A 24685-nucleotide genomic window follows, 5' to 3' on the forward strand; every position below is an offset into this window, starting at 1 on the left:
ACTAAAATAGACTCGACCACTGCTGCTGGAGGTTTTTGCCAGATTTTAATGACACACTCAGCAGATTTGCTGTAAGCTGAGCAGCAGTCCCCCTGCAGCTTCGATGCAGAACAGTGGCGGTAAAATTAAAAGTAGATGAAGACAAAGTCGCATGAGTAGAAGTGGGTGCTTATGATCTAAATTGGCAGATAAGTGTTGGTTTAAATTATCCTTTTGTTGAATTGTTCTCCTTCCTTGTACTTACTGGTACTATTTTTTTTTTTTTTTTGGCCCTGTTTTCCTAAAACCATGACTAGATTGGACCTGAATTGGTATAAAACAAGATTCCATGTTTCCTCCCTCTTTCCCATAATTTCACCCATTTTTATTTTCACTGAAATGATTTTGATTGGATGACATTTAAAAACACGTTCTTCCATTGTTACTATTAAAAAATGCTTTTGGGTTTCTTTGCCTACAAAATGCATTAAAGAGGCACAAGGTATATTCCAGCAACTCTGTCCTCAATTGTTGTAACATGGAAACGCATATTCAGGGCCTGATAAGAAACTCAATAAATTGACCTGAACTTTACTGGCTGCTGTTGTTGGCTGTTTATTTCTCCACCTTTTTGATCCCATACAACTTCACACATACTTTAGATGAACATCTGTAGCGACCTGATGGGACCAAGCTAAACATGTTGTGCTCTGAAGATGCCAAAAGAAGCAGAAAGATCTGAAATGTCAGTTTGTTGGATTGTTGGCAGTTCTGATTCCACAAATGTTTTTCCAGGATATTTTTAGGGCCTCTAACAATCTGATGAGTCAGACACTGAATTTAAACATTTCATTTTTATGACTACTGAGCTATCCAAACCCTAGTGATATGCTGTATTTTGGGGAGAGAGGTGGGCGGATCAATACAAATATCGATAGTGTGGACACTAATGCTGGTACTCGTATCTGATTGATATTAGCACAATGGGATTAAGACCTTGTGTCTATCCTCTAAGTTCAGTATATAACCCATTTTTATCTGCATGTGAATTGTGGTAAATAAAATATTTTTGGGGAAATGGAAAAGCCACACCTCAAACATACATTATGAAAAATATCTGAACATCTATTTTTATTTATTTAAGTAATTATTACAGAAGGTATGAATCATGATTTAGTGGTCACTCAAGCTACCTTTATAGGTTAAACTTGTATCAGTGTCCTTCTTGGTATCAGCCCTGTATTTACTTGGTGTGGGCTGGATACCAAAGTTTGCAGTATTGCACTTCACTAGTGGAAGATGATAGTACATTTTTCTCTGTGTACTCTGGGTTTGTATGTGTACGTCTTTCTCCACCTTGCTAACTGTTCATCTACTGTTTTGGGCCTCCAGCTAAAAAATGTAAAGGTGCTGCTCGTTGTGTAGCCATAATGGGACAGAGGCCTGTTGTTTGAAAACAATGTTTTTTGTTTGCTTGGAGATCCTCAGGCTACCTTTTGACCTTGAAAGTATTTCTTCTTCACCTTTTACTACAACCGCCCTTAAAACTCCAACCAATCGCCCGCCTATTCTCTCTTAATCGGCGTCAGCGCCCCGCCCCCTTACGGCTGACCGTTCCTTGTTTAGCCAATAATGCTTGAGAATGAGCATTACATCATCTCGAAGCCCGGCCTGCGATTCGTCAAGGACGCCTCATATGACTGATAGATGACTTCGTCAATCATGTCCGCGGATACATGCTCCTTCATCCAATCATCATTTTGCATTGACGAAAAAGGCGGGGCTCCCGCGTCTTCTTCGTTGGTGCCATTGGCTTCAACTTCCGGCTGTATCGTCCTCTGGAAATCACAACGTGAGTAGCATTTGAAAGCTCTGTATTTTATATAACGTGACGCTTCAGTGGAAGCGTGTTGGCGGTTTTGTTCGGCAACTTTTGTCTCACAGATCGGCCGCAGTTTTCCTCCATAAGCAGCAGCGTTTTATCTCCAGGCTGTCAGTTGCTGTTTGTAAAGCTAGCCAGCAAGCTAATCAGGTGCTAAAGGAGCTAGCACGGCTAACGCATTCATGCTTTCTTATACATGAGGCAGTTCCCATTCAGGGTGTTAGCTACAAAAAATTATGAGAGTATATAATAATTGCTGGTTTGTGGACATTTTCATTCTTATTGCATCATTGTTAGTTTAATTTAACCGCCTTCTTTTTACCTTAACTGCAAATGAATGAGTGTGAGCTGTGTGGAAGGAAGGTTAAAGGGACACTACACCTATTCTGCACATGTTCACTCATGAGCAACCTGAGGCACTGCTGTTTTAATGCTTAATTAGTTCAAGCAAACGCTTCCCAAACTCCGAAAGGATCAGTTTGATCTGTCACCGTGATATGCTTTTACATAATTATAAGTTTATGACTTAATGGCAACATCAGAGAGAAACGGGATCCTCCTAGTGGCGCTTGGCAGGTGGTGGGACAGAGTGGTACAGGGTGCTGCTGCTAAAGGTATAGTGCTGTGAAAGAGTAATTACCCCTTATTGTTAAGCCAAACTGTAATTAATCACATTTTTTTGGAAAGTTGAATTGACTTTCAGTAGCCACACCCAGGCCTGATTAATGCAAGAGCTGATGAATTATCAGATCACTTAAATAGAACCTCTGACAAAGTGCACTTAGGTTAAAAGATCTGCAATCATGCAACGATCTACAGAAAACCAAGAACAGATGAGAAACCAAGTTAGTGACATCTGTCACTCTGGAAAGGGTTACAAAGCAATTTCTAAGCCTTTGGGACTTCAGTGAACCACAGTGAGAGCTAAGCTCATTATCCACTAATGGAGAAAACTTCGAACAGTGATGAACCTTCACTGGAGTGGCCAGTTTACCAAAATTACTCCAAAAGAAGTTACAAAAGAGCCAAAAACAACATCTAAAGAACAGCTCTCACTCTAACCCTCACTCAGGGTCAGAGTTCATGATGAAAAAACACAAGAAAGAGACTGGACAAAAATGGCATCCAGGATTTTTACTAAAACGTCTTAATGATCCCCAAGATATCTGGGAAAATATTCTGTGGACTGATGAACGTTTTTAGAAAGGTTTGAATTCCTTTACATCTGAAGTAAAACTAACACAGCGTTTTATTTAAACAAACAACATATCAAACATATCAACAGTCAAACACGGCAGTGGTAGTGTGATGGTCCAGGGCTGCTTTGTTGCTTGATTGCAGTTTTTGCTGCCAATGGTACCTAGTTATTAGGTATAGAGGGCAGGTAGTTTTTTAGAGCCAGGTATGTTTGGATAACGTTATTCCTTCATAATTAAGAAAAAAAAGAGAAACAAGAAAGGGCGAAAAAAAATCTACAGCTCTGTATGTTCACACTAATATTTTAAAGTGTATGCGATTTATTACTGTCATTTTGGAAACTATGCTGACTTGAGTTTTTAGTGTGAAAACAGAGGGGTGGGCTACAACACAGGTCTGATGTAGTCAGACTGACTTTGTGTTTGCTGGTTCAACAAAACCAGAAACCCCTGTCAAAGACAACAAGTGTCACAGTAGTGGTTATCATCTTTCCCAGCCCATGCTTTCGGCTCCAAGCTCTGTGTACTAACATAAAAGGCTGTGTCATTTGACGCCTCTGCACAAATGGATCCCTTGAATGCAAGCTGCTTCAGTGATGTTATCAGAGAATAGGGGATGCATATAAGATAAACCTAAAGGTATTCCTGGTGCTGCAGAAAATAATTCATTTTCTGAATTCATTCAAAAGCTGCTATTTTCTACATAATTTCAGTGCTTGTGGGGCCTATTTTGTAATGGTTTGTATCACAGATTTGTTTTGGGGTGAGTGGAAATGTCTGATCAGACATTATCTGATTTATATCACATTTAGAGGGAGGAGAATTGGTGATGGTTCCTCTCAGTTTTAAACCCAAATCTGAACATAATCTCCTCTGGACCAGCTCATGTCCTCAGCTGAAGTCACCACAGTGATCTTACCAGGTTAAGAGAGTCACCATCATGACATGAAAACTCTGACTTTAAAACTCCAGTTTTGTTCAACAACATACCCTGCTCAAGTCACTCAGGACTATTTTAAGTGTGGAGTGGACCGATAACTCAGCTCATTAACTTTTTGCCGTCCTGGGGAACTAGAACCAGCTCAGGATGATTGACTGGTTGGTCTAAATCATAAGACTCCAAGCTTATGAATCCCTTGTATCCATACTGAAGTGCTTTTCTGACAGTTGCTAAACAATAGCATCTGACTCTTTGTGGTGGGGCTCTGTTACTGTGCTGGGTTCAGTTTTGATGCTCAAAGTTAGTTGATAATGTTGTAATTGATATGGATAAAATATGAGTAGTCTCTAGGTTTGCCTGTGTTATTGACATATTTGTATTATACTTATACTAACAGTGCTGATTGTTGAAAAGAAACCTATTCTGCTCATATCGAGCTCCACATGTTTACTGCAGAGGCTTTACAGCGTTCTAGTCCAAAATAATCCATGACCTAGGCCTTTAATTCAGGGCCTTGATATACTCTCAGTTCCTCCCCCATCTGTAACTAGCTGCTTAAGCTTCTTTTCCTGTAAGTCAACATTGTTCTGATTGGCTGACCCTCACAAACAGAAGGTTAAAACAGTAAGTGGGTCACAGACAGAGTTATTTGCCTGGAGATATTGGGGATATCAGCTATTATTGACATCATACAGCACAAAGAGTAGAAAAGCTGCTGGAACCATGACTTGAGTGCGTGTTGTAACAGTATATATACAGGATATGAGAGAAAATGAAGAAAACCATAACAAGTTTCCTTTAACGTTTAACGTTTCCTCAGCTTGTACTGGCAGTCTGTTATTGCGTTATAAATCAGCTACTCACTCTGTCCTTCCCTCTCTGTCTCTGTGTTTCTGTCCTGGCTATTCAGAATGGGCAGTGTTTTGGCTGCCAGCTCCCCCAACCCACCACCACCAGCCTCGGGCGGCACTCCTGCCCCTGGCTTGACGGTGCCTCCGGGCTTTGGGATGCCTCCAGTTTCCGCAGTTATACCCCAGACTGGGGAAACCTCTGCTCAGCAGCAGGAGTCAGAAAATGCTTTGCCCAATCCAGGGGCGTTTGACGAGTGTCATCGGAAGTGCAAAGGTAAGAGGAGCAGATTGAAAAAAAAATGTTTATTGGAGTGGAATGTCTGTTTGCTCTCGATTTGTCTTACCTGTGTGTGTTTTCTCCTCAGAGGTTTTTCCTTTGCAGATGGAAGGCGTGAAGCTAGTTGTTAATAAAGGTCTTAGCAATCACTTCCAGGTCAGTTAAGCTCATTTAACCTTGTTATTAGCTTGGCTAAAATTGGCTGTCTCGACTGATATCTGTGTACCCAAATGTTCAAGGATGGTGTGATGAAGATAGTTAGATTATATACACTTAAGATTCCCTCTGTCTGTAGAATGAGAGGGGGAATAAATACTGGAAGCAAAATAAGATTGTGTCAAACTTTGGCATTGACGCAGGTTTTTACAGTCATTGCATGACTGAAGCGATTCTCCTTTATGTCGATTCATGAAGTCCAGCAACATATTTCAAACTCAGATTTTACGGTGTCGTTTTAGTCTAAAGTTTTGCCGTCACTGGACTGTTTTCAGCGAACTGTAATAAATGTGAATAAAGTGCATTTTTAATCTGCGTGCTTGCAGGTGATTCACACTGTGCTGCTGAGCACCACTGGAGATTCCCTCTACAGGTTCGGTGCTACGTATGTTGGATCGAAGCAGACGGGTCCAGCAGAGGTGTGAAGCCTTAAATTCAATGTGAATCTCATCTTTACGCTGTGGTTTAAACTGTTATACAAACACTCTCCTGTTGTTCAGTCTTTTCCAGTCATGGTGGGAGACATGGACAACAGCGGCAGCCTTAACGCCCAGATCATCCACCAGATCACCAACAGGATACGATCCAAAGTGGCCTTCCAGGTGAAACCTCTTACTGCTGTCTGGACTTTTTCCCTTTAATACAACCATCAAAATGTGTGGGTCGAGTGGGGCTCTGCAGTGACTCTTGTTAACAATTCACTGCAGTTTTTAGTAATTTCTTTAAAAATAAAAATGTTTTACTCCATAGAAAGAAAATAATATAAACAATCCAACCAACTTTGGCCGTCTAGTGTGCCACCATACTTTTTAATAGATCATTCAACAGTTCAAACAAGTTAAAGGCTTTGGACTTTATCAGACTGAGCCAGTGTTTTAATATATTTTGAAGTCTTCACAAAATCACAGTTTACACTTTACGAATGATTGATTTTTGGGGGGGGGGGGGTTCCCACTAATTTCAGACTAGAGTCAGCTGATGTTTTTATATATTATATAAAGGCAACGTTTGAAGACCTCCCCAGTACCCTAAATGGCCAATTTTGACACATAAGTATATATTAATTAAGATGTGTTTGATGACTATAAGAATAGTTTTCAGTTTTTCTGAGGGTAGCTGCCTATGCAGAGACCACCCTCTGTACCCTCTGTTGCAGACCCATTTAATTTGTTCCATAAGCAGGCCTGAAATATTACAGAAACCTCTCTGTTAAACAAACAGCCTCATGGATTACTCCTAGTTGGCTTTCAAGGGGTAAAGACTAAAAGAATGTGTCATGTTGGCATTTTTTTACTTTTTACATTTACAGTTTATTCATATATTTTCCGTTGTGATAAGACGTGCCATTTTGACATAAATCCCCTCGGAGCACTTTGTGCCAGTCACATTTCCAGTTAAACCTGCTTTCAGCTGGTCCCTTATTCACCAGGGGTCACCACAGCAGGCACCTCTGCATGTTTGACAGATTTTTCCACCGGACTCTCTGACACAACCCTGTGGGATAAAACTAGGGATGCGTCACTTGTTAGCAGCCACATTTCCAGTTATCTTTGATTATTAAGCACCAGATGTGCAGAGTGTCTATATCTGCTCCATCATTATACAGGAGAAGTTGCTGGGTTTTTTCATGGTCAGATTCTTATTTTTATCTTTATTTTTTCATGTGGCGAGAAGTTTCTACGCTCAAAAATGTCTTCTGAGATGTTTCCATTTTATGTGTTATTGTTCTTGCATGATTCTAACTGTTAAATATGTTGTATCCTCAGACACAGCAAAACAAATTTGTGAACTGGCAGGGCGACGCTGAGTTCAGGGGAGAAGATTTTACTGCAACTGTCACGCTCGGAAACCCAGATGTCCTTGTTGGCTCTGGTAGGTCATCAGTCACAGATGCTGTGCAGGTCACTGTTACTGTTGTCTGTTCTTTTAAATTGGTGAAAAGCAGCTATGTAGTCAGACAAAAACAAAACTGTGATCTGCATCTGAACATCTGTTGTCATCTTGCTGTCGTGCACCTGTCAGGTATCGTCGTCGCACACTACCTCCAGTCCATAACGCCGGCTCTGGCTCTGGGAGGGGAGCTGGTTTATCACCGCAGGCCTGGAGAGGAGGGCTCAGTAATGTCTTTAGTTGGCAGATACACAGGTGAGACACAGTTTAAAGATTAATACAAAGCCTGAACTATAACGTCAGACACATGTCCTAACTGATAGATTTACTTCTCTGTAGGCAACAACTACATCGCCACTTTAACACTCGGCTCAGCGGGAGCTCATGCATCTTACTACCATAAAGCCAACGATCAGGTAACCGCATCCGCATGCATCCTTTTTGTAAGAAAGGACTCAGTATTTTTACAGTCGGCCTTCATGATGATCGGTCTCTTCTACAGTTACAGGTCGGTGTGGAGTTTGAGGCGAGTGCCCGCATGCAAGACACCAGTATGTCGTTTGGCTACCAGCTAGATGTCCCTAAAGCAAATTTACAATTTAAAGGTAAAGATGTGCACGTTTGGTAAAATAATTTCAGGAGAGCAGTTTCATCTTCATCCATCGCTGCATTTTATTTGCAGCCAAATTTTTGTGACAGATTATAGAACAAAGTCGACGTTATAAATGTGCTTTGTCATTTATAGCGTTTTTAGAGTTTTTATAAACCTTGTGGTGTCAAATATGAGCTGTGAAGATCTGAAGTTGCTTGCATCAGAAATTGCCCACCTAGCAACAAAACTGTGTCCCAGTTTTATAAGCCCCTCAGAATTTCCAAATGATTATACATTAAAAAAAAAAGGTAATTTTAAAGCAGTCGAGCTTAAATCTGCCCCGTCGTCCCATCCTTAGGTTGTTCACTTCTTCCAGGGTGAGTATAGGATGTATTTGATGAGTTTTGGCTCTCGAGCTGCTGTCTCACTGCTCTTGGTGATGAGGAACTGACGAGGAACTCTCATCACAGCCTCCAGACTGTGCTGACACCCCCACACACAGCTGGTTAGGGCACCACTGCTTCATTGGGTTAGTTTTGTTTGAGTGAAGTTGGATGAGTTTTGGGATAGTGAATATATTGGACAAAGGATGCTGAATATGGAGCTGCTGGGAAAGAGAAGATTCACGGATGTAGTGTGGCACAAGGATGCTGGGATAGTGTGATCTGCCTCCTGAAAGAAGACAAATTTGGAGTCAAACTAGCATCACAGCAGCTTGACAAACCCTCATGGTTTATGTTCTGTGAGATAACATTTGTGTTTTTTGTCAATGGGATCTGGTAGGTTTACCAAACAGAAATGTAACTGCTGCAGTAAGAAAATAAGTCCTCATTAGTTTTTATCTCATCCAACCAATGGACAGATGAGTTTGTGGTGTGGCGAGCTTACACACAACGATCCCTTGTTGTGTGTCCACTTAAATTGTGCTTAAGGTCATACTGCTGCCCAATAACAAGAAAGCGACTCACTTTCTGGACAAGAACCGCCATTAAGGCAGAGGAGGCCGCTACAGTATTCTGCTGAATGATAGATGTTGCCACATTACTGCCACATAATGCTGATGTAGGAAGAGAAGAAGCCAGAACTGGAAGCAAAGACATTGCTGGGTGTATTTTTCCCCCCCACAAAGTCTCATCCCAGTGTAATGTTCCAAAATCACTCAAATGGAGGTAAAAACTGACACGATCACACCCAGCTGTGAAACGCACCAGGTTAGAAAAATCCAGAGGTGTACATATACACAAAGGCTTTCTCAATTTGAGAGTTTTTCTTACTTTAAATCTGCCGTTCTGCCTCTTTCAGGTTCAATTGACAGTAACTGGATAGTTGGGGCAACGTTGGAAAAGAAGTTGCTCCCGCTGCCCCTCTCTCTGGCCCTCTCCGGCTTCCTCAACCACCGCAAAAACAAGTTCCAGTGCGGTTTTGGCGTCAACATCGGTTAGGCCGACGTAGTGCCGGCTCACAAACGGCGCAGACGCACCACTGACCTAGAGACTTTACCACGGAAACTGCCGGTGACCTCTTTGGTAGATTTGACCAATAATTATAGTGCTGGTTTCCTCAAATCATTTTTCACCACATGTGGTGAATATAAGCGGTTAATATAAATCTACATTTGACTCTAATCCTTAAAGACGAATCCCCTCGATGATCAGTAGTGTGATGAATAATGTTACCTGTCAGGAACAAGCAGACCCTCGTCATAAACAGACACATAGACAGCAGGCGGACGTAACATTAGAAGACAGATTTACAGAGCTCTTTGTTTGAGTTCAGTGCCTGTCATGTTTATTTTTTATTTTGCTCCTGATTTAAACATTTCTCTTATTAATATATTTTTTTTTTACCATTAAGTCTGTCTTGGTGTGCAGTGAGTGAAAGAAGTATCAGTTGTTGGTTACAGACAAGTTTACCAGGTGTTAGGAAGGAGTGTACTGTACTGTATGTCATGTTCACAATGCATCACTTGTTTTGTTGCCTTTTTTATGTTACATACATACTGAACAGTATATATGAGCTGTATATACCTCTTCAAAGCTGATCAATACAATTTCTTACAAAAACTGGACGTTGTGCTCGTTTCCTTCTGTCAACGTCAACTTTTTTTTTTTTAAGAGCCATTTGTAGCTGCTGTGTGCGTACTCCTGAACCTTCAGGAGTTGAGCAATCATACTTTGCACACAGGTACATCTTATCTAATATCAGATATTATGTTGTTGCCATGTTGTTGCCATGTTGCCTAGCAACACTCTACCAATGGGATAAATGTTTTTAGGCTTTAGCCACCTGCAACACTTTATAAAAAACTATTGTATCACTTTTTTATTTCACATCTTATTCATACCCACTTGTTAAATTATCTATGATATGCTGCCTGACATCCACCTAGCAATGGCACTACCATGACCATTTTTTAGCCTTTATACTCCTGCAGCATATTGTGAAAGCATCAGTTGCTCTCCTCAACAATATATCGTTTATTTCACAGAATTTGAATTACCTCTGCCTGGCAACCTTCAAGAATGACCCAGTTTTGGCAGATAATCAGCATCTGTCATCAGTCTGCTTCAGGGTTGTAGCAGAGCTGGAGCCTGGGTGTCATAGGGCGAGAAGAAGCCTACACCTGATCACAGGTTTGTGAGGAGGAACTAAAGGCATTCTCATCATCTGTGATGACAAAAAAACTTCAATTTCACCCCTCACAGCACGTAACTGGTTACTTCACCGCTATCTTATTGGATTAGTTCTGTTTGAGTGGAGCTAAATGAGTAGATAAGGCAGCAGAATCACAGATTAACCAAAAATGCGTGATTCTGGACTGGGGGAGGAAGCTACAGAGTCAAGGAGAACATGGAAACTCATCCCACAGACATCCCACGCTGGATTCAAACCCAGGACTTTCTTGTTGTGAGGCAGCAATGCTGATCTGCATACCACGTATAAACAATCTACCACGCCAAGTTTTTTTTTCTGTTGTCAGTGTAACTAAGCTTGCCAATCGGTACTGTAGTATGGGTATGTACTGAATCAGTATCCCACATTTTGATTGATTCTAGTTTCCAGATGTCCACAAATGCATCACAAGAAACATGTGGCTCAAAGAGAGGATCAATCGATTTCTACTGTACAACTGAAACTGTTTGTGGCTGTGCGTTAATAGTTCTAATAGAAAAAGAGGAATACACAAGTGCAATGAACATACCACAGAAGTTCAGAAAGAAACGTCAGCTTCCATTCATGTTTATAGTAAGTTGAGGAACTGTAATAAATTACAGCTTATTTGTCATATTCAAATGGCAAATCTATAACATGCAGTTTTAATGTTTAATGTCAAAAGTTCAGGCTCAGCTTTGGTAAATGCCCCTCATTGACCCACACAAACTCTTTGCCTTATATTTATTGTAGTTTGTGGGCATCACATCTCCTGGTCTGCACCATTAGGATCCAACGACAGTTTAACTTTAATATCATAAACTATTAGAAACTGAAAGTAAATATATTCTATGGTGGAAAATAGATCAGAATTAGCCCCTCTTAGTCTGCCTTACAATGTCCTAAAAAGAAGACAAAACCCACAAATCAATAAGAGGTGGTATTAATCACTTTCTAACAAATTGAAAGTAAAACAGAACTTTTGAATGAAATCTTTCACATATATCATTTTGTGCTCGGAGTACAACAGAGTGAGCTGCTTGAATAACTGTTTCATTTGCTTCAATCTCTCTATGCGTCATTTGAATTGTTCATCAGTTTATCTTGGGTTGGAGACTTTGCTCCTTTGTCTTATCAGGTTGTTGTGGGAACAGCCAAAGGACTTTTCTCTGTTAAGATATTTTCTCCCGCATGTTAGATCCATAAACCAGAAGTACATCCCAGAGGCTGTTTGTCACAACAGCAATATTTTTAGATGTATTTAATAAAAGAAGTTGGAGACAGGTAGTAAAAACTAATGGAAAAAGTAAATAGAACAAGTGGAAGTATAAATAATAGATATAAATCAGTTTGAGACATGAGAGATGCACATGTTTAATTGGTATGAAAATAGTGATCCTTCAGGATTATCAGCCTATAGAACATAAACATCATGACAAATTGCACTCCTCCAGTGGCATTTAAAGCTTAACATGTATACCAGTACATATATGAGCGCCACTGAAGCTTGGTATTTACTTATGATGAATAGTTATTGACCTTGGGGCACCTATTTACCGCTACTACTAATCTGTAGGTGAGCGATACATTATGCTATTTTAGATGGAGGGTGTCAAACCTTTGGCCCACCAAAAGGTCCTTTGCAAAGTATGAAAATTCCAGAGAAGAATTTTAACTATTCACAATGCTCTAAATTTAAAGGTTTGTTGTGCTGTGTAATTACAAACTGAATGTGGAAAAAAAACAAGATCATAAAACTAAAGTGAGTTTGACACCCTCCCCCCTCCCCCCCATTTCCCCCCCCATTCCCCAACTGGTAAGATCAATGTTCAACTTTTTACGAGTAAAGCTTTTCAGAGATTAAACATGCTCGTTGAATTACTGACACACCTTTAATGATAATCAAGACGCAGAAAATGCAGAACTTCTGGATTTTTATTTCATAAAACAGACAGGAGTGAAGATGAAATAAATATTTGGTTTGTGATACAGAGAAAGCGCTTAAGGCTTAAGACTGAGACAGAGTCCATTTACTGGCCGATCTTGGTGAAGGTTTTCCACAGGGCGTTCAGCTGAGTCTGCAGGTCCTGAGCGCTGGAGTCCAGCCGTTCCCTCAGCTCGTCTCCATAGGGAGCCAACCTCTGCTGGATCTCCTGGGTTTTCTGAGCCACCTGGGTCTCAAAGCTCTGGGTCAGGGGCATCATGTTCCTCTGAAACTCCTCCAGGCTCTGCTCCATCTTCTGTTTCATGTTCTCGGTGTAGGGAACCATCTGGGCCTGCAGCTGGCTCATGCTCTGCTCCAGCTGCTCCTTCAGCTCCTGGCTCTTCTGCTGCAGGACGGCCTTCATGGGCTCTGGGTCCATGGCCTGAGCGTAGGCTTCAGCTCCACTCTTCAGCTCATCCACCTTGGTCTGGATCTTCGCCACCATCTCCTCTGCGTTGGTGCCCATAGCGGCCAGGTCTTTCTCCAGGCGAGCCTTCAGCTGCTCGGCCTCCTGGGAGAACTGAGTCATGAAGTTCTGGGTCAAAGGAGCCACCTGAGTGTGCAGCGTAGCGACGTATTGATTCACGGTGTCGGCGCTCTGAGAGATCTTGGTGCTGATACACAGAAACAGGAAGTTATTAAACTGAAAACATATAATATATGTACATATTTTGTACTTCTTCAGACTCCTCATGCTGACTCTTACTTCACTTCCTCTCCCAGCTGGGACTCTCTAATCTGCTTCAGGGACTCCTCAGCGGTTTGTGTGGCCTTTGCAACATAATCCCAAAAGGCATCTTTCACCACTTCCAGGTTGGACTTGGGAGGCTCTGGCCACAGGATGTTGGCGTTGCAAACTGTGGATGAAAGCAGACGGTTAATTTGATCAGCTGTGATTTAAAATGGGTTCCGCTTTTAATTTGAAGGGAAGATTTACTCACCGGAGAAAAGAGCGAGAACGATGAGCGTCTTCATGATTGAAGTTGATGCTGTTGGATGAAGAGAACAGGTGCTTAGTTTAAAGCTGGATTTAGTGGTTGATTTAAGATTATATAGTTTGAAATAAGATCTTTTACCTTACAGATGCAGCTTGTCTCTTCTTCACTGTCTGATGGTTTGTGCTGTGCAGACGACCGCTCGCGGGCTTTATAGCGACGCTGAAGGTTAAAGTCCTCCTCTGGTTGCCCCGCTGGACAGTTTCTTGTCACTGTTGTGACTCCACGTCACAATCTTAGTGTTTCCATATCTTATGATACAGGCTTACTGGAATCTGGCTTGGTTAGAGTAGTTTTTCTTTAGGTTTGAACATCCTAAACAGAATCAGGTGCAGCAGAAAACAACTCGTGAAAGCTTTTTTTTCAGGAGAAACAGGAAAACCAGGTTGCCTCTCCTGTAATTTCCATTTGAGGCTGGCTAGATTTCCTCCATAGACCACCATGTTTAAGTCTTTATTTGTATTGATGAAATAAAGACGAGACTGGTACAAAAATTGTTTTGGGTCTCTTTGGTTGGTTTACACCTTTATAACAACTGTATGGTCTTTCTTTTATTTTTATTTAATCATCTATTTGGATTTTATTAAAGGCTTAGAGTTAAGGGGAGTGGCCGCTTTGACTGACAGGTGCGCCAACACAAGCAGCCGTTGACCTCACCTCCACTGATATGAGTCACTGAACTGCACCTATTTACCGTTTTTGTTCTGCTCGTGGCTTCTGAGACTGTGTTAATGGAAATTTGGGACAAATTAGACTTTTAAAGTTGCATGTGAAATAGAAACAAACTGACATAAACCAAGTGAAAAGTCTATAACAATGGTTGGACGTTAACTGAACCCAAACTTTAACCACTGGTGGATTTTCAGAGGTGAAGAAGTCTTCTGTTGCCCTAATTAGTAGATGCCTACTACTATTTGTGCTGATCGGTGTGTTAAATATCTGCCCATCTGATCTCAGAGACCAACAAGCAAACTCTCAGACACTTTGTTAATGAATTTAAACCTAACTAAATGAATATAGCACGCTTCATATACCACAAATCCAGGAATTATGAACTATTAATGTTTCTTCAAGTTATTTTTGTACCATTTTCTGGACCTTTGTACCTGATCTTGCACATGAATGGTTTCTGTCTTTTACATACAGTCTATGGCTTTTTGATGGCTCGACAGATACTTTATTGATCCCACAATTACTGTGCTACAGCAGCAGAATAAAGAATAAAAATATGCACACAGTGAGGGCTTTAAAACATGAGAGAAATTAAAGAAATATTTACATACACAGTATGTGAAGTTAGTGAAAGACTAATAAAAGCAAGACTCATTGACCACACAGCTTTACAGCTACGAAGGTTTCCAGGATTTGTAACGTGATTGGACGGCACGTCTCAGAGAACATAACCCAGCCCTAACCCCGTACACGCTGCCCTCATAGTTCCACCTCACTCTTCCCAAATACGTAGCCTTACACTTAACATCTGTACAGCTACACAATTTTAATTCTGTAAACTATTAGAAACTGAATGAAAATCTTTTCAGTCTACCAACTTCCACACGCTTGTTTCAGTTGCTTCAAGGTCTTTTTTCATATATATATATATATATATATATATATATATACACATACATCATTTGAAAACAGCGTGGTGTTTATCAGCAGTTTGTCCTGAGAGGAAGACTTTAGCTTCTCTTATCAGTTTGTTGAGAGGGAACAGCCAAAGGACGTTCTTTAGTGAAGATAATTTTCAGATCAGAGGGCACCAAGTCTGACTCACACTTGACTGACCTGAGATTTCTTTGTGACACACGCTGTTTGCACTGCAGTAAAACAAATTACATCTACTGTTTCTCACTTTAAAATCAAAACAATGCCTAAAGTTTTTTTTTATTCAACCTTTATTGAGACTCTGTGATGAAGTGAATCTGTAAAACCAGATGGGTCAGTTACATATGTACAATAGAGAAATGGTAGAAACTCGACTGTTTACATGGACAACTTGATTATTAATGTGTAACTCATAAAAATTCTAGTTTTCTCTCACTAGATGGAGCTGCCAGGCTGGAGGGAAACCTCAGAGAAGGTCTGTGGATGGATAGCAGCAAAAAGAAGAAGAAAAAGAAGCAGATAATTAAAATTAAGTTAAAATAAAGATAGCATTAAGGCTTTAACAAAAACAATAATATGTTTTAAATGAAAATTTTTAGGGAAGTATTTAGCTGCTCTTTTAATCCACTACTGTAAATAAATCAATTTAACAAGTGAAAAACTTCTTTTTCTTAAAGTTGCCAGTACTTAGCTGGACATTTAGATTAACTTGATTTTTCTCATTTAGGAGTACAAATGAATTAGTTCCAGACAAATATTTGCCAGTTCTTAGAAATTAAATTACTCTAAGTACAGTGAAAGAGTTCCCTTACCATGACTGTCCTGAGTCAAAGTATGTGAACTGTACTTGTTGTTGTTGTTGTTTTTTAGTTTTTTTTTAAGGAAGCAAGTTTGCATAACTTTTTAAAGTAGGGGAAACTTCCGGATTTTCCGGTGCAGTAGAATAACTGTTGCAGGACTGGAAATCACTGGGAGAAGAAGATGAAGACGATGGTGACGATGCTAGTCTGGCTTATGGAAATGTGTTAAAAACCAACACAACATGTGGCTCCAACATCCCCTCAGAGGATGAATTGAAAGAAACATTCATTTTAAATTACCTGCCTGTCAGAGTCTTTGTACTTGTGATTTATGTGTTTTAATGCTTAGTTTTACTTTCTTTACTGTCCTTCCTTCCTTGCTCTGAAGTGTTTCCCCTTTTCTTCCTCCCCCTCTCTACATCTCAGTGTTGTCTCAGTGAGTTAACTGTTTCATTATTTATTTATTATATATTAATTTTGAGGGTTTGCTCCTCGTGGTCTCATCTATCTTTGTTGTTTTCCTTTTCTCTAATTCTACCCTATTACACAATAACACTGTTGGACTTGTGTTATGTTGTATCAAAATGCAGTTCTTTTCTCTTTGTTTCGTATGTTTTATTAGTGATTATGTAAGTATTAGTCTTTGTTGTTCACCCCCTGCCTGCCCTTCGTTGTCAATTCTGCATGTTAGGTCTGTTTTTTTAAATTAAAGAATTGTGTGATACTTGCTTTTATTGTCTAGTTATGGCCCCAGCAGGCGATCCGCACCATTGCCTTTAGTGGAAGTGTTGTCCTCTCTCTTTTCAGCACCAGTGTGCTTCCTTTGGCGTCTTTAGAGCATCAAAGTTTTGATTTCAACCAGTCTTGGAGTTTTTTTTGGTGATAATAGTTTGTTAAATGAAAGAGTTTATAAAAACCTTTTTGTGCACTAGAAAAAAGGAGTTTCCATTCAGTGCCAACCCACAGATGTTTGTATGCAGAAAACAGAAAGCCTCACAGAGTTGATCAGATCAAAAAACATGATGTAAAATTGAATTAAAGTTCTGATCATGTGTGAATTTGTAGATTTCCAAAATAAACACCAAAATGTCAGTCATGTCAGCAGTGAGAGAGGTCAGATGCTGCTCTGAAAGATGTGTGCAGTGACACTGTTAGCACTCCTGTGATGTGGAAGCAGCCATGACAGAACAGCACTCAGCGCTGGACTTTACTCCTGATTCCTCCACACGACCGGCTGCCTATATATACTGAGTCCTGACAGCACACACAGCATTCAGCAGCTGATAGACTGAACAGAAGGTGCACCAGTTAGGACAGCAGTGAGATTTGTTGCCTTCTCTGACAAAAATCACCACAAACTGTTAATTTTACTGAGTTTCTTTACAGGTGCCACGTCAGACATGCAGGTCCTCGTGGTTCTCGTCCTCGCCGTTTTCACTGGTGAGAGACTTCTCATCCATTATCTTTGATCAAGAAGTATTCATGATATTCACAAACAACAGTGAATGAGAAATGCTTTTGCCTCATTTCTCGTAGCTGGCTGCAATGCCAACGTCACATGGCACGACCAGCCCAAACAGAAGGCTGAAATGGTGAAAGATGCTTTCTGGGACTACGTTGCAAAGGTAACCGCGACCGCTGAGGAGTCCCTGAAGAAGATGAGAGAGTCCGAAATGGGACAGGAAATGAAGTAAGAGTCCTACAGTGCTTAAAAAGCTTGAATTTTGTGTTTCAAGTGGCTTTAGTTTATATTGACAGAAAAAACTTGAAGATGAAGAAGTTTTAATTCAAAGTTCTGCTTATCTCTGCAGCACCTTCATTGCAACAAGCACTGATGCCATCAACACGGTCACCAACACCCTGCGCACTCAGGTGGCTCCTCTGGCCCAGGACTTCATGTCTAAGTTCTCCCAGGAGGCAGAAAAGCTGAAGACCCAAATGGAGACGGATCTGGAAGCCGTGAGGGCCCGACTGCAGCCCTACACCGAGGAGCTGCTGGCCAAGGTGGAGGAGCTGAAGAAAGACACGGCCTCCTACGCTGAGGACCCAGAGGCCCTGAAGGCTGCTCTGCAGCAGAAGAGCCAGGAGCTGAAGATGCAGTTGGAGCAGAAAGTGAACCGGCTGCAGGCTCAGATGGTGCCCTACACAGAGGAGATAAAGGAGAAGATGCAGGAGAGCCTGGAGGAGTTTCAGAGGAGCTTTGAGGCCCAGATGACCCAGATAAGCCAGAAAATCAACGGTCTGATCCACGGGCGTGCTTAAAACTGACCCTGTAAATGGACTAGAATAAAAACTAGGTGTCAGATATTTTCTTCTGCCTTGTCATCAGTGATTGCTGCTAAATCAAGGTGGATTTTAATGTCTACATAGAAAACACAATACCTCATGTTACAGATTTTATATCCGTGAAAGAGCCTCTCGGGGCTCTTGGCTTACATGTTACGTTTTACCTCTAAAAGTGTTATCTGACAAACAACAATAAACACATTCAAGGAACTTTTGGTCTTTTCTTTGTGTTAGAAAGAGAAAATACATGTGATGTTTAAAAAAATGTGCAAATGAAGTCAAGCACGGTCACCTTTATGTGTTTAACAAAATCTCACAAACACAAACCGAGCAAATCTGCAGAGAAAAAACAATCAAACGTTTAAATGATGAGCAGAAAAATCATCACCATCAGGTAACAAAATGCACTCAGCTGCCTCTTTTTTAAAAATTTACTGCCTCACTTGATCTGGTAGCCAGTGTTATCTGACTTTACATAGGTTTTGCTACTAGGTCAGACTGTTATCTCTGTGATAACTTTGATCTTCTGTTTGGCTCTTTCGGCATGTTCACTGTTCAGGAAAGGTTAAGACAGATACAGCTGTTAATTCTGCAGTTCAACAGAAATGAGAAAGCTGCCCTGTATTTATGGGTGAAACATCAAAAAGAACAATATTGCAGCAAACATTACACATGTTTTTTTACTTTTTTTAAAAATTGCAGATTCTCCATAAACTATTGAGTACTTTTAAGTAGAACGAGTATGCAGGGAACCAAAGGACACAGGTGGGCAAAGTCAACCACAATGAAGAATGAGGCTTAGGGCTTGGAATCTCTAAGAGGGGAAATAAAGGGGACACAAAGACAAGACAAAGGAAGACAGCTTCTAAAAAAGCAACAAAGGAACAAAAGCTCAGTAAATACTGAACAAAACCATCAACCCCTCCACCCTCGCCCTGTCGGTGTGGCTGGTGATCATACCATTTTTTTCAGTAGGATTTAAGAAGAGAGCGACTTTTCAATCAATGCATCGGGACGATATCTTTAACAGTACAGGGGCTCAGATTTGGTTGAACGTTTGCTCGTCACATGGTCACCAGTGATTTCATCATTTACACATTGTGTTTCTCTCTTTGCCCTCATTCTTCTCCGTAACAAAATCCTCTAGTTCTCCACCTTTTTCCCATATCTTAAATATATGTGTTCACTGTCATGCAAACCAAATACTCACAGGGCCCAACCTCTGATTGGTAAGTAAACTTCTTTAAAAGTGTTTCCACATGCTGCCAAAATACTGTGGCATTAATTTAATTACAAAGCACAGAGTTTGTTTTATTGGTTACAAAGATAATTAATTACACTTTGTCAGAATAGAGAAGTTTCCAGTTTGGTTTCTTTGCTGTTTCACTAAAAATATATATCAAATAAATATTAAACTTAATAAATAATGATAAAATTATTATTTAAATTGATAAATAAAGGCATTCGTTTTTATTCATGTTAAGTGCCTTGTAACTCGTTAAAATAAAAGATCACATAACTTTTAGTGTTGCTGTTTTTATTTACTGATTTTTAGAGGTCAAAATAGAAGAAGAAAAAATAAGACAAGCAAAACTGTTAAATCGATAAACTGAATAAATGCATAAAAACAATTTAGTGTGTAATAAATGCACTACTGAATATTATCTGTTTTAATTACACAATTTCAAACAGTAATGTCAACATGAAGTAATAAATTTAATAGTTTATTTGGCTGTTAAAAATAAATCAAACAACTACACACAATGTGCTTGGATTGCAATATTCCTTTATGCTAAAATACATAAATGTTACTGTACAGTGCTTTACAAATGTATTATTGTAAGGTTTATGCCGCAGTGTTAAACATGCTCATAATTACCAAAATATATTATACTTCTATATTTGTTTATCCACCAGTGCAACATCTTTAATCAAAATTATATATTTTTAATGATAAAATATAATAATTTTGTTATCAATTATTTTTCACATTTACTATTTTAGAAAACAGCTGAAAAAACCAGTAAAGCATGTTATTATTTTTCGATTAAGATGCCAAATGACAGTAATTTAGTGCGATTCTTGAACAGAAAAAATAGTTTTAGTGGTTGAATGATATATTTGATTAATTTCTGACTTCTTACAAATAAAAAATATAAAATAAAAATAGAAGTTTTTTTTGGTCTAAATATTTGTAAAGCAATATATTTGTATATTAGTGTAGATGTCTTCATGACTTTTCTGATTATTTTTTTTTGTTTTTTGCATGTTATATGTTTAATGTATCACATTTTCTACATATATATTTAATAAGAAGAAGGCTACATGTAAGTTCCCACATCTGCAGACAATAAAGCTATTAACTTTGCTCTGTTCTGTGTCAAACTTGCTAACTGGAAAGTTTCCCATCTTATATCAGTCCTAGAAATGAACACAGTGGCAATTAAAGAAGACTTTGAACCAGATCCAATGAACAGTGATATCAAAAAAACGACCTTTAACCTCATCATTGTTGTGCTGTCAGCTGGCACTGGCTGAAAAGGTCACGGTAAAAGAAAACCAAAAATCGTGTTTCTCTGATCATGTGATGGTGCTCGAGGCAGAGTGGCTGAAAGAATCACATTTTAGTTAACAAACTCAAACACAAGTTCAGCAGAAGATCCAGAGAGGAAGCCGTGAGTCCAAAAGTGTTTACTATTTCTGACCTGTGTCTGCACGTCTCCTTTCTGTGTGCGACGTGGAGCCAAAACGACACGCTCAGCAATAAAGTTACAACAACGCAGTCGGGAACTTCGGCCACGGGTCAGAATTCCTCTTGACATCCATGTGATTACATCAACAGCCCCCATACTGTATAAATACTGGGAGACGAGCTCAGTCGTTCTCACAGACGTCACAGATCAGATCGCTGAGGTAAGATTACCGATCTGAAATCTTTAAAAGTCGAATTTCTTTTTGCAGTCCAAAATATTTGAATACTTATTAGATTCATTAATCAAATCAAATGAGAGTTAGATGATTTAGACAACAAAATGTTATGTATTTGTCAATAAAGGGTCTCTTGAATACGTTTTTTTTAGTCTTTTGTAACTAAAATTTATTTGTACATCATATTCCAGGTGTCCTAATCTCTGGTCATCATGAGGGTGTTTGCAGTAATCCTTGCACTGGCGGTCTTCTCAGGTGAGTTTATTGTCTATTTAGGGTCAAATAATAGAAAGAAAAGTGGATGCAAAGTAGAATACAGGAGTGAGAAGAAAATGAGGATGTAAGATGTAAGCTCCTGTTAGATTTGGGGGCTTTTATTTTGCAAAAATGCGGCCTACACCAACTCAACTTTTAGTTACATACTGAATAAAACAAACTATGCATTCTGCAGCTTTTTTAGTCATCAGAGTTGTCCTTTAACAGTTAAATGCTGCCATAGGTCCCAGATTTGACAAATTAAAACATAATTTTAAAGCCTTATACTACAATTTGCATCTTTTGATCAAAGATGGATAACCATTCAAAAGTGACCATTTGACATGTTTTCCTTTGTTCAAACCAGGCTGCCACGCACGAAGCTTGCTTCAGCAGGACTGGCAGGACAGCTGGGAAACCACAGTCGACAAGTTTAGGGATTACATCACGGACCTGAACTCAAAGGCTGATGTAGTGGTGAAGGACATCAAGAGCTCCCAGATCAGCAGGGAACTGGAGTGAGTTCAATTATTCCTGTAATCGTAGTCGAGCATACTGACTTTTATCAGTGCTGCTCGGCTGTCGGCTGCATTTGAATCACTAAAATTGTGATTAAAAATTGAATCCAGCTCATAGATTTTATCCTTTATTAATATAAAACAGTAACATGCAATTGTCTCAGTCAGTGTCTCAGTTCAGCTGCCAACCATTAATTTCAATATTTTTGTTAAAGTTTAAGTTCACAGAAATTTTCACTTCATAAATTAAATACAAATTGCTTCTATCTAGTTACTAAAGTTTAACTCCACGACTTAGAAACACTGAATTTACAACAGAAACGCTCTTAACAAAATGGTGCTGGGCTTTGGCTTTGTTATATAACAGCAGAGTGTCAGAGTCTGATCAGCAGATTGCAGTGAGGTGAGACATTTTGAGAGCTGAACTTTGACCTGTGCGTCTCCTGAGTTTTGCTTTAGTCCTACAGTTTACCGAATCTTTCTCAGTGTTTCAATTAAAATCTGCTGATATTTCTACTTATCTTAAATGATTCAGTGCTTTACCCCCTTTGGATCCTGAATGCATCAAAACCACAGACAAAACCTCTAAACCGATCCATCTCCTCTCCCGTCCATGAACAGCACCCTGATCCAGGACAGCATGGCCGAGCTGGCCATGTACAAGGATGACCTGCAGACCAAGCTGGCTCCCTACACTCAAGAAGCCGCAGATCGTCTGGGAAAAGACCTGCAGCTCATGGCCGACAAACTCCGTGAACACATGACTGAGGCCCGAGAGCAGATGGACAAGTACGTCCAGGAGCTTCAGACCATGATGGAGCAGAACACCGACGACGTCAGGAGCAGAATTGCCACCTACACCCGTAAAATGAAGAAGCGCCTCAGCAAGGACACACAGGAGATCAAGAGGTGAGTGGGACAACCTCACCAGAAAAATAACAACATTTGGGGGGTTTTAACAGTGTAGAAAAACAAAGGAACAGATAGTGAGTGGATTATTCAGGTGAAATAACCCAAACTCAGCTCAGATATTAGGATTTGATGCTTTTTAGCTGGTGAATTTAAAATGTAAGAAACATTTTGGTGTGAAAGAAGGAAAGAATTTGACCTTGGTGGGAACTTTTACCACTTTTTTGTCTATTTTTCAGTTTGACTTAATGTCTTAATGATTAAGCTATTAATAAGCATATAAATATAAACATATATTTTTCAGACACGTCACAGAGTATTTCGAGGAGCTTCAGTCCCGCACCTCTGAGAACGTGGAGGACCTGAAGACTAGACTGGACCCTTACTTTGCTCAGGTGCGAGACAACGCCCAGACAAAGATCACCACCCTGAAGGACCTGCTGACGTCTCAGATGGAGAACATGAAGCTCAAGATTCAGAATACAGCTGAGGACATCAAAGATCGCCTTGAGGACACCACTGACAACCTGCGATCCACCCTGAAGGGGAAGATGCAGGATGTGCGCGACATTTTTCAGTCCTTTGTGTCCTATTTCAGTGGAAGCCAGTAAACCCTACAACTAGCCTGGACTGCTCATTTATCCATCGCTTCATAAGTTAAAACCCTAATTCAACAGTTTAAAGTCATCAAATGTGTTTGTTCGACCACTCCCTGTGACTTTAATAAAAACCAGCTGCTCACATTTGAGTTCTCTGTAATGTCTTCAGACAGCTCATTTGCAGTCTTCTCTCACATTCAAACACCTGATTTAAAAGAGTTACACTTTGATGAGATGAACATCCTGAAAACAAGACAAAGACTACTTCCTGCAGAGCATATGGACACTGGAAAATAAATAACTTTGTGTTTGAAAGTTATTTTTGCCTTTGACTGCTACGCTTTGTTAAAAGCGACATATAAATTGCACAGAACACAAATGGTATGCCATCATAAGCATATTAAAGATTCTACAGTAGAAAATATACCTTTTTTTAAAATCCCATTATTATGATAACTAAAACCTGAAATTTAAACTTGAATAATATCTTAGTTAACCGAAGTAAAAATAAAAACTGCACTTCTGAAAGAAAAACGGGATCTTGAATTGTTTTGTGTGCTCATAAAATAAACCAAAAGACAAAACATATACAAATAATTAGTTTTAATTATTAGTTTTGCCTTTAGTGTATTTGCTTGCTTAGAATTCTGATGTCTACTGGACAGTGATTCAGCTGTCTTCAAAAAGGGTTTGTTTTAAATGTGCGTTCTCATCAAGTTTTTGTACCTGGCCATGTTTTTATAAAAAAGAAACTAAATCAAGCAAATCCATTCAGGAAACTCATTGAAACGAAACTTCTTTAAAATAAATAAATTAAAAAAATAAAACGTAAAAATAAAAACCTGATTAGGAAATATAAATAACTGATCGTCACTTTAAGTTCAGGGAGCGTGGATATTTGAATAATTATCTGAAAGGTTCTGCATCAGCTGTACACAAACACAAAGTACTTCGGGTAAACCTTCTACAAACTTATGTCATACATTTAAAAACAAAACAAAACAATTAAACTTTAACCAGAAAGTTAGTTGTTTGACTGAAGTCAGAAGTGGCAGAGGAATTTCTGAGGCTGGTGCACCTATCATATAATTTCTCTACATCCTCTACTTTTATACTTGTCCATCAAATCATTCTCAAAGCAAACATCACATTACCTAAAAATGTATATAAACATATTTATTACTCATAACTCATATTATTGTGTTCACTATTGCATTATTTTAAAAAGCCTCAGATGAGTTTTAATATAAATATTTGTCACATACTCTTTGAGTGTTTGAAACAGTCTAATAAACAATCAAACACGCAGTACTGTAGTACTGGATGGT

At 39.5% G+C, this 24685-nt stretch overlaps 4 protein-coding genes across 6 annotated transcripts; 3 read left to right on the plus strand and 1 right to left on the minus strand.

The window, feature by feature from the left end:
* Positions 1–1691: 1691 nt before the first annotated feature.
* On the plus strand, positions 1692–9886 carry tomm40l (translocase of outer mitochondrial membrane 40 homolog, like). The gene is made up of 10 exons (XM_026156843.2): positions 1692–1831; positions 4908–5122; positions 5214–5281; positions 5668–5760; positions 5842–5943; positions 7108–7213; positions 7364–7486; positions 7571–7647; positions 7734–7836; positions 9126–9886. The coding sequence occupies exons 2-10, from the start codon at positions 4909–4911 to the stop codon at positions 9263–9265; spliced, it is 1026 nt and encodes a 341-aa protein (XP_026012628.1). The 5' UTR covers positions 1692–1831; position 4908; the 3' UTR covers positions 9266–9886.
* Positions 9887–12392: 2506 nt separating this feature from the next.
* Positions 12393–13769, minus strand: LOC113014969 (uncharacterized). The gene is made up of 4 exons (XM_026156854.2): positions 13536–13769; positions 13401–13448; positions 13166–13316; positions 12393–13073 (listed from the first exon to the last, which is right to left on the minus strand). Exons 2-4 carry the CDS (start codon positions 13432–13434, stop codon positions 12506–12508), a joined length of 753 nt encoding a protein of 250 aa, XP_026012639.2. The 5' UTR covers positions 13435–13448; positions 13536–13769; the 3' UTR covers positions 12393–12505.
* A 3325-nt stretch (positions 13770–17094) lies between these two features.
* On the plus strand, positions 17095–18358 carry LOC113014972 (apolipoprotein A-I-like). The gene is made up of 3 exons (XM_080295911.1): positions 17095–17302; positions 17399–17552; positions 17674–18358. Exons 1-3 carry the CDS (start codon positions 17263–17265, stop codon positions 18122–18124), a joined length of 645 nt encoding a protein of 214 aa, XP_080152037.1. The 5' UTR covers positions 17095–17262; the 3' UTR covers positions 18125–18358.
* An 832-nt stretch (positions 18359–19190) lies between these two features.
* Positions 19191–23501, plus strand: apoea (apolipoprotein Ea). Of its 3 annotated transcripts, none has more exons than XM_026156852.2 (6): positions 19191–19377; positions 20991–21061; positions 21268–21331; positions 21699–21849; positions 22471–22758; positions 23063–23501. In XM_026156852.2, the coding sequence occupies exons 3-6, from the start codon at positions 21289–21291 to the stop codon at positions 23367–23369; spliced, it is 789 nt and encodes a 262-aa protein (XP_026012637.1). In that variant the 5' UTR covers positions 19191–19377; positions 20991–21061; positions 21268–21288; the 3' UTR covers positions 23370–23501. The 3 variants fall into 3 exon arrangements, with proteins under 3 accessions (XP_026012637.1, XP_026012636.1, XP_080152036.1); XM_026156851.2 differs by having other exon boundaries at positions 19196–19377; positions 20892–21061; XM_080295910.1 differs by having other exon boundaries at positions 19223–19377; positions 20910–21061.
* Positions 23502–24685: the final 1184 nt, after the last annotated feature.

This window comes from Astatotilapia calliptera, chromosome 22 (genome assembly GCF_964374335.1).
Source record: "Astatotilapia calliptera chromosome 22, fAstCal68.1, whole genome shotgun sequence".
NCBI lineage: Eukaryota > Metazoa > Chordata > Actinopteri > Cichliformes > Cichlidae > Astatotilapia > Astatotilapia calliptera.